Below are 9,529 nucleotides of genomic sequence, written 5' to 3'. Positions count from 1 at the left end.
CCCCCGGGCCTTTCCCACCAAGTGCCAGAGACTTTGATCTTCACTCCACACGTGCCTTCCGGTGCAGGGGGAAGGCAACCTCAGCGCTCCAGATGTGAAACTACAAGTCCCACAAGGCATTGCAAGACAGGAGCCACGACTCAAAGGCATTGGGATTTGTAGTTGTAGAACAGGGGTAGCAAACCTCCAGCTGTGGGTGAAACTACAAATCCCATGATGCATCTCTCTTCGGGAGTCATGTCTGTGGCTGTGAGAATCTTGCAATGCATCATGGGATTTGCAGTTCCACCACAGCTGGAGGGCCGGAGGTTTGCTACCCGTTGTAGAACATCCGAGTGCCGAGGTTGCCCACCCCTGTTCTAGTATTCCACAACATACGTACTTTTAGGACAGAAGGCTTCACTATGTTGGCATGTATGGACTAAATCTATTTTTACTTTTATTGTTCGAGCAAAATCTTCATATAGTATTCTCAATGCAACAATTGTAATTAGCCCCTCCCCCATCTATAATTACTGCAAAACATCAAGTCTGCTGATTACAAAGGATAACAATGGTAGTTGGTGAGCTTTGGGCCTCATGCACACTGCCGTACAATACGCCGCGTATACGCGCAGACTGTCCCATATGCAAATAAATGGCTCCATACACATAGCTGCATATGGAGCCGTATATTGGCGCTGCGTGAAGACGCGCAAAAACAGAATGGACCCGAGCCGAGTCCGGGCAGCGTATTTTACGCACATACAGGTCGACATTTCTATTGCGGATGATGCATTCTGGGATTGCATATAGTGCACTTGTATACATACACGCATATACAAGTTTGCTCTTGCGTTGTGTGTGCGCACATGAGGCCTAAGGCTAGGTTCACACCCAGGCGTATCGAATATGCGCGTTTGTCGCACGTTTTTAACCGCGATTCGCAGTAAAAAAAACGTTTCCGAGGGCTACCTGGCTGTATCCCAATGGATACGCGTGACAAAAACGCCCCCAAAGAAGCTCCTGTACTTCTTTGGGCGTAGGCCGTTGTAGCGCGTTCATACGGCCTGTAATACGCCCAGGTGTGAACCATACCCATAGGAAATAATGGGATTTCGGCGTTTGAGCGTTTTGCAGAGCGTTCGAACGCGCTACCAAACGCCCAGGTGTGAACCAGGCCTTATTCCCTATTGATGCTGCATTGCAACACACAGGGCAAGATGTTTGTGCAAGTTATCGGCGCCGCATGATGATTACGTTGGGTTGATGAAAGTACAAGTTGGCCCAATGGCGATTTATAAATTCGCTATTTAGAAAAAATTAAAGTCAATGCTTATGTGGCGTAACATCTCCATTTCCAGAACACAATGGAAGCTTCCTACCCATTGACATTAGTACAATGGCTGCTCCTATAGTTAGGATGGGGGTGGGTAACCTCAGCACTCCACCTATGTGAAAACCACAAGTCCCCCATTACGCCTGTGGGAGTCACATGTGGAGGTCAGTCTTTGAAAGCATCGTGGGGCTTTATATCAACAGCTGGAGTGCCGCGGTTGCCTATACCTGTTCTAGGATATAAAATCAGAGCCAGTCACCACATTTGTTACATCAGATTCTATACCAAGTGTGCTTCCCGGGTAGTGCAGCACAGCACCGCAGAAAGCCCATCAGTGACAACACTCAGAAGGCTGTGACCAGTGGCGGAACTATCAGGGTCGCAGATGCGACCGAGCCCTGGAGTTCCGCCACTTGGAGGCCCAGGACAGGAGGAAGGGGCCCCTGGTAACCGCTGATTACCAGGATATTTATTATCCCGCTAACGTCAGTCCTGTGACCTGTGGGGGAGATGAGGGGAAGCGGAGGACATGGAAGAGGAGAGTGTGGGGTCCGGGAGGGGGTCCGGGAGGGGAAAGCTGGAGATAATGGGGACATTAAAGGTTTTTTTTTTTTTCTTTGTCTAAAAAAATAAGTTTCTTCTTGGGGGGGGGCCCCCTTCAAGGATTCTTGCATTGGGGGCCCTGAGGTCACTAGTTACACCTCTGGCTGTGACACTGCACGCAAAGCAACATGGAGCGGTGGTATGGTGCCTTCTTGTGCAGCGTCATGTAAATTTCTCCCCGTTTAAGATTCTCACTCATCCACGGTCTGGTATCGATCCTCGACTCCGCCCACTATTGCCGCATCACGCCACTCCTCTGAAACCAGAGCGGCGCTCGGCTCCGCCCACTATTACCACATCACTCAGAATCTTCTCCCCGGCTGTCAGCATAAAACAGCGTGGAGGGGGGAATGGTCGGCGTCTCGGTATTGTAACTGCCACGCTGGCCATTCTTGCAGCGGCCGTAGCAGACACGACCTGGAAACTACCAGAACCCTTACCCTGGTCTGGAGCCGTGCACCCTGCCTAGCAAAAAGCCTCTCTGGAATCATTGCGAGAGCAACCTCAAGAGCCTGCATCTGATCTCATTCAGCTGTTACTTTCTCCTGACGAATCTTTTAAACTCTCATTTCCTCTAAAAGGAATCCTCGGCAAATACTCCAGACTTGTCAGCACTGCCAAACCGCACGTATACCTGCAATATGGATTCCTCACGAACTTTATATTGCCAAAACCGACCAAAAATTATCACGGCATAGTCGGCATTGGTGTATTACCTGTGTGACTTATACAGTTGCCATAAGATGTTTCTACCTGGTTGTTTCTGTCTATTCATTGGCGTGAGGAGTTTTTGTGCATGATATTCCACCCACTGTGTATGAACTATCCGCAGCCGAGTTCCATAGAAGCCAAACCTTACACCCGGCACGTCAGCTTGCATCTTCAGCCAATCGGCTCGCATGTATAAACCCGCACGTCACTATGCAAACTCCATCCGGTTGTTACGGGCGAGCCAATTGGCTGAAGGTGCAGTCATTCATCTGGTCGCACTCAGCTCACACGCTGCATGCGAAGCTCTGTGCCCGACAGATTTGCACGGCTTCGCATGCAGTGTGTCACGGGCTTTAAACGGCATGAACCCCCAGGAGCAAAGATACGTTTAGTAGAGAGCCATTAACAAGACATTGATGCCAGTTTTAAGGATTTATTGGAACAAAAGTGCTGTGGTGGCACTCAAAAGGCCAGAAACATGACAAGATGGCGGAGAGAGGCAAGTGCTGGATATTAATATTTTTGAGCAGTAACGGATAACCGGGTGACCGCCAAAAGGGTGCTTCAGTCCTCATACACCCAACTCTGGGCACAGCTGTTGTATTCAACCAGTTCCTCATCTTTGAACCACAAGGCAATTTCTTTCTTGGCACTTTCCACGGAGTCACTGCCGTGACAAATGTTCCTGTAGGACAGAAGGACAAAATCAGTTGATACGGAGCAATGCAGTCCAAAGCCACATCAGAGAAGGTAACAGAACAGAATCAAGGAATGCAATCTTATGGCCAGGGCCGAGGGGGTAATGGAGGCCATCTCTTGCCGTCCTTTAGAACATCCCGAGATCTTAAAGGCCCCTGCCCCAATGGAGAGCCACAGTGAACCTTGGCTGGGATCATCAAGGCTCCTGCCCCAGTGGAGAGCCACAGTGAACCTTGGCTGGGATCATCAAGGCTCCTGCCCCAGTGGAGAGCCACAGTGAACCTTGGCTGGGATCATCAAGGCTCCTGCCCCAGTGGAGAGCCACAGTGAACCTTGGCTGGGGTCATCAAGGCTCCTGCCCCAGTATAGACCAACATTGAACCTTGGCTGGGATCATCAAGGCTCCTGCCCCAGTATAGACCAACATTGAACCTTGGCTGGGATCATCAAGGCTCCTGCCCCAGTTGAGATCCACACTGTGAACCTTCAATGGGACAGGATCCATGATTATCCCTGCCAAGGTTCAATGTGGTTCTCTACTGGGGCAGGAGCCTTGATGATCCCAGCCGAGAGCCACAGTGAACCTTGGCTGAGACCATAAAGGATTTTCTGCCCCAGTGGACATCCAGTGAGCCTGGCGCTTCCTCTGCCCATTCAAAACATTTCAGCATGAGCGCCACTGTAGATCTTGCTGAAACATATTTGTTCATGCCCATTACACTCCTGTTTACCTCTGGGTGAGATCTGCAGTTTTGTGTACAGTGACCCTTCAAGCTGAACTCCTTTTAGGATTCCATCATAGACAGAGCAGCAAATTTCTAGACTGCGTACACCACTCAGTACATAAGGTGCAGAGTTTCATGTTTGTTCCTGTCACTAATGTACTTCTCTGTCCTCCTTGCTGGAGAAGAAGCTGCACCTGAGGAACTGCAGTGCAAGGATCTCCTCGCTTTATTCGGAGGATCTGCACTTCACACCTCTCCTGCTGCTTCTTAAATATTCCCTCAGTCACTGGGAAGAAGCTGGATGAGAAAGCAAAGCCCTGAGGAAGCAAAGCCCTGCCTTACCAAGATGGCCAGCTCCACTATCAGTAATGAGGGAAAAGGTCAGCTTGCAGGGAGACCAGAGGCAATACTGGCAACTAATTTGTCCTCCATCTGCTTTTATGGGCACAGCTTACATAGTACAGGTCCTCCTAGACAAGGATGCTTGCCAGGAGCCATTTTGAAAATCTGACCTTTTGCAAGTTATATTGATTTAACAGTTTGTAGCCAAAGCAAGGCACTGAAGTCAACTATGTTATACCTCATTATTAGCCCATCACCTGGCTGGTAAAGATATACAACAGAATCTGTCTGATGATCCGTGTTGTGTATATAGCTCAGTCTGTGCAGGAATTCAGAGGTTACACAGGACCAGCGCAGCACAACAATGCTATCCAAGCCAAATATTCCTGTGGCAGAGAACCAGAAGGGCGCATTGACAGCTGGATTGGCTGCAAAGTTACACTGGGTTTGTGAATGTTAATCTGCTGCAGCACTCTATAAGTAGATTAAAAAGGTCAGAAATATGGCTTCCTGTGACGGGGCAAAGATTCAGAGTGCAGCTGCCAATCGGCTTTAGGCAGTCATTCAGGACAAACAAATCCATGGAACGCCACATCTACCAGCTGATCCCCCAACTGCATGCTGAAGCCTCTAAGTAACCCTGAGCCATGTATGCAGGCAGAGGATCCAGCGAAATCCCTCAAGGATACATGATCAGGGGGTACATAGTGAGACCCTAGAGCAGGGTGTAGCAAACATACGGCCCGCCAGCTGTGGTGGAACTACAAATCCCATGAGGCATTGCAAGATTCTCAGCCACAGACATGACTCCCGAAAAGAGATACATCATGGGATTTGTAGTTCACCACAGCTGGAGGGACGGAGGTTTGCTAGAGGATTGTAGAAGCCTTACATAAAAGCCTCCACACCACTTCAGGTGAAAGTGCTAGAACAGTTTTAATGAAAGTACTGGGCAGGAAAGTAGTGTTTGCAATCTGCAGGCTGACACTGGGAATTGATAAAAGAAAACCAGTTTAATGTTACTCTTCCCAGCAGCACACGCTACTCCGCAAAGCCAAGCCCAGAACCTCAGGGATGCAGGGACAACTCGCTCCCCCCGATTCATGGGCACTGTGATGTTGGAAGGGGGGTTGTGTGGAGTCATCAACCCTTTATAAGCACCAACAAAAGCAGCTCAAAGTGCTTCCTTCCATTGAAGTCTGTAGGGAGGGGTGGGGAGGGGAGAAAAGCAAGCTGTTGTGGGGTGGGGGGGGAGGGGGGTAGCGGGTGGTAACACTGCACTGGAAAGGAAGCATTTAAATAAAACCAAGACCGGGTACACATCTGATACCTACCTTCCAACCTGTATGCAGAAGTCTCCCCTGATGGTTCCGGGTTTGGAGTCAGCTGGGTTGGTCTCTCCAAGCATGACACGGCCAGTCTTCACCACATTCAGACCCTGCCAGACCTGTGAGGAAGGCAAACATGAAAGCCAGGGTCAAAAAACAGACAATTATGGCCAGCATTGGCACTGCTAGAGACTCACCATGAAGGCAGGCCAGCACCCCATGCAATATTAACTACAATCATTGATGTCTGTTTCAAGGGCACATAGGTCCTCTCATGCCCCGGCAAAGGACCTGCATACCCCCTGAATGTGGCCTGAGGGGGTTTGCCTTAAAGCAATCTTAAATGAGCGTTGGACTTTCTTCATGCAGAAGATTCATTGCACTATTCCAGCTTGTTTCATGAACTCCTCTGCACAATAAGTAGAACTAAAGCAACACGCCCGACCACTTCAGCATCTCTCGTCCCAAAAAAAACTATGGGATTGAAAAACTATAGCAGTTGGCTTGCCAGGCCTGTAGGACCAGGAGGTCCAATCCCCCCAATAAAAGTCTACACCTGCATTAGTAACTATATAGAATGATTGGCTGCCACTGGCACCACCAAGACCTTTGGGCACAAACACCCGAGGGTTCTTATTCTGTACTTGTAACATCCAAATGTTAAATTCAAGACTCAATTCTCACTTTTCTTGTATATTAATCCTGAAAAATCCAGTCTGGTATTGAACATAGCGCATACTGGGACTTGCTGGTACAGATCCCCAGGGGGAAGATGCCTTTCATAAGGAGATGTTACACTCCAACAGGAGACATTACCAAATGGAAAAGGGGATGCAAATTCCAGTAACTGCCAGGCGGCTTTCATTGCACGTTGTAAGCAGTTTCACTTCCTGTTGTCTGAAGGCCGTGACACACTGCAGGCGAAGCAGCGCGGAGCGGTGGCGCGCTGCCTTTGCGAGCAGTGTGTCATGTCATTTTCTCCTGGGCACCTCAGCTGGCGAGAGCTCGCGGAGCTGAGCGTGCCGAGATCAACAATTCCAACTTCAGCCAATCGGCTCGCGCGAATAAACCAGCGCGTCGGTATGCGACAGCTGGCTGGTTGTTACGGCCGAGCCGATTGGCTGAAGGTGCAGTCAATCATCTGACTGCAGTCAGCTCACACACTGCACGCAAAGCTCCGTGCCGGATAGCTTTGCTTTGCACGGCTTGAGACAGTAATGAAGGCAATCTTCCTAGCAGGGAAACCTTAGAGAACTATGAGGTGAGGGATTTTCCCTCACCTCATAGTTCTAGCTGACCTGTGACAATGAAACTGTCACAGGTCAGCTCAGCAGATCGGGAAGTGAGCGAACACATACCGGCGCTTGCTCACTTCTCAATCCTGTCCCTGCAGAGAGCCGTGACAGGGGAGGGACTGGATTCCCCCCTCCTTCAGCGCTGACTGGTGGAACGGACGGGGGAGGATACAGCTGGCTCTGCCTCTAGATAGGCAGAGTCAGCTGTCACTCACGCAGCTGGGTGGATCCAGACAGTAATGTCGGGATCCGCTTCAGCATCTGAGTATACCGCGAGCTGTAGCTCCCTATATACTGAGCTTAGGGTGACGGGAGGACGCTAGTTTGTGTCCTCCCGTTACCCTAAAGAGAACTATGGGGAAAAGCCCCGACCCCCATAGTTCTCCTTTAAGGTTCTTTACCTTCCCTATTGTCCAAAGCCAAGCTGTTTGGCTGGAGTCAGGCTTCCAGTGCTTTAGGCAGACTTTACAGTACAGTCAAGGTCTGCACAAATCCCTCAGGCCCCCTAACTCTTTACAAATCACCTACTCTTGGCGCAAACAAATGTACCTGGAAAGAAATGAGACCCCACCACCACCCCCTTCTGCATCATTCAAGAAGATCCTTGGAGATTACAGAGCAGGCAGTCTTATGAGAAACTACTCTGCTGCAAGAGGCCTTTTCATGAGACTTCAGCTGCTCTGTAGAGTGGCGGCACCATGGAGGGTGTCACCTGAAGCAGCTGTGGTACGTGCATTATGATGTCTGGTGTGATGGACCCTGGCAAAGAGGGGCTATTGACCCAGCAGGATCAGGTATGCCGCAGGGTCCCCGCTCATGCCATGACCAAGTGCCCAACTTAAGGGGGGGTGACACCAAAATGCTGGTCATTCATTTTTGTGTCAACCCCTCTGATGGTGTCACCCAGTGCCAGCTGCACCTTGTGACACCGCTGACTGTGCTGCCTGGGATCTAGCCTAGGGGTAGGCAACCTTGGCACTCAACTGTTAGGGAACCACAAGGCCCAGAGGCACTGCAAGACTGACAGCCATGACCCCTGGAGGCATGAATGAATCTGCAATATCACTACAGTTGGAGCGCTGAGGTTGCCTACCCCTGAGGCCTAGTCTTGCCTAGGCGTTGCAGGCAGAAGGCAGGGTAGGACAAGTATTTTAGTTTATTTAACACCCACTACCTGGAGGCGATTTGTTAGGGGGCTGGGCAGTGTACATGGATTGCATTTTACTGCAAGGCCGACTTTAAATACATATTGCTTGGCCTTACATCTTCCTGAAAGCGTCACAGGACCCCATTCCTTATCCCTAGCAATCTAAACCAGTGCTGTACAGCCTGAAGTTATGGTCATGTTTGACATTGGACAGAATCTGCTTAGAAACAACCTGAGACTATTGTGTTTATGGAAGTCACCCTGACCTTTAATATATTGCAATGGTGTGGCAATGACCAAGACGTGCCTGTGGTGGTATTCTCCCATACCCCTTCTGCAATCCCCACCATCACACCAGCAGACAAAATCAGCTTGTCCCCACAATAAAGACTCACCATGGCGACAACGGGGCCAGAGTTCATGTACTCCACCAGTCCATTATAGAAGGGACGCTCCTTTAGGTCAATGTAGTGCTGCTTAAGGTGCTCTTTGGAGGCCTAAAATAAAAGAAAAAGAAATCAGGTCATTAATGCTCAATGCCCCATCGCAGTCTATTGCAGAAAGGGTTGGGGGTCCTTTCAGTGAGACTCTGGGGTCCTCATTTGCCAGATCAGACTAATACAGGTAGCACATATGTAAAGGTCTCAGCGGTAAAGTAGTCCCCGTTCAATGTTGTACTGATAAAAGGGAGATCCTTTTACTGCAAATCTTACATTCTAGAAGAAGCTAGAGCATTAAACTTCAATGTGGTGGAACGGTGTCACAGAAAGCTGCATCTACAGTTCACCTTCCTCCATTAAGCTTCAGACCATTGATAGGAAAGCTCTGGCCCACCAGCCGTTGTGGAACTACAAGTCCCTTGAGGCATGGCAAAACTGAAGGCCGAAGGCATGACTCCCAGAGGCAGACGCACGATGGGATATGTACTTCATCACAGCTGGAGGGCCATAGCTTGCCTACCCCTGCTTTAGACAACTAGGTCTGTAACGGGGGCCCAAATGCTGTGGTGACACTGCAGCGTTTCCTGCTCCGCCTTAGCACTAGTGCAGGCAAAGAGCAGAAGGTTTTATAAAGCAGCAGGCACTGGTATTCCATATCAGATTCCCTACAATCAAATCCCTCAATGTCCTAAGCCACCCCTACATACCTAGTATGTCTGGGTATGGGGGGGGGGGCATGTGATAATCTCCACTTCCCAGGGTGCAGTGCCTGGGGGCACATCCATCTCCCCTTCCTGGGGTGCAGCACCTGGGCTTCTGCAGCCAATCACCAGACTCAGGGGAAGGTAGTCCTCAAACCTCTCCCAAGTTCCGACAAAGCAGCAGGGGAGAACGTCACTGCCAAAACATTTTGATAGAACA

At 49.9% G+C, this 9,529-nt stretch overlaps 1 protein-coding gene across 1 annotated transcript in view; it reads right to left on the bottom strand.

Moving 5' to 3' along the window:
• Positions 1-3,049: 3,049 nt before the first annotated feature.
• LOC108789170 (nucleoside diphosphate kinase A1) overlaps positions 3,050-9,529 on the bottom strand; it is an 8,511-nt gene continuing 2,031 nt past the window's right edge. Inside the window, exons 2-4 of the mRNA XM_018559115.1 lie at positions 8,564-8,665; positions 5,733-5,845; positions 3,050-3,317 (exon numbers count right to left, since the gene is read on the bottom strand). Of these exons, the coding sequence (XP_018414617.1) occupies positions 3,197-3,317; positions 5,733-5,845; positions 8,564-8,665 (336 nt within the window). The 3' untranslated portion in view covers positions 3,050-3,196. The remainder of the gene's footprint in view (positions 3,318-5,732; positions 5,846-8,563; positions 8,666-9,529) is intronic.

Source organism: Nanorana parkeri, unplaced genomic scaffold, assembly GCF_000935625.1.
Source record: "Nanorana parkeri isolate BGI_ZX_2015 unplaced genomic scaffold, ASM93562v1 scaffold379, whole genome shotgun sequence".
NCBI lineage: Eukaryota > Metazoa > Chordata > Amphibia > Anura > Dicroglossidae > Nanorana > Nanorana parkeri.
The sequence above is the reverse complement of the archived record's forward strand: the minus strand, read 5'-3'. Positions and strand labels throughout refer to the sequence as shown.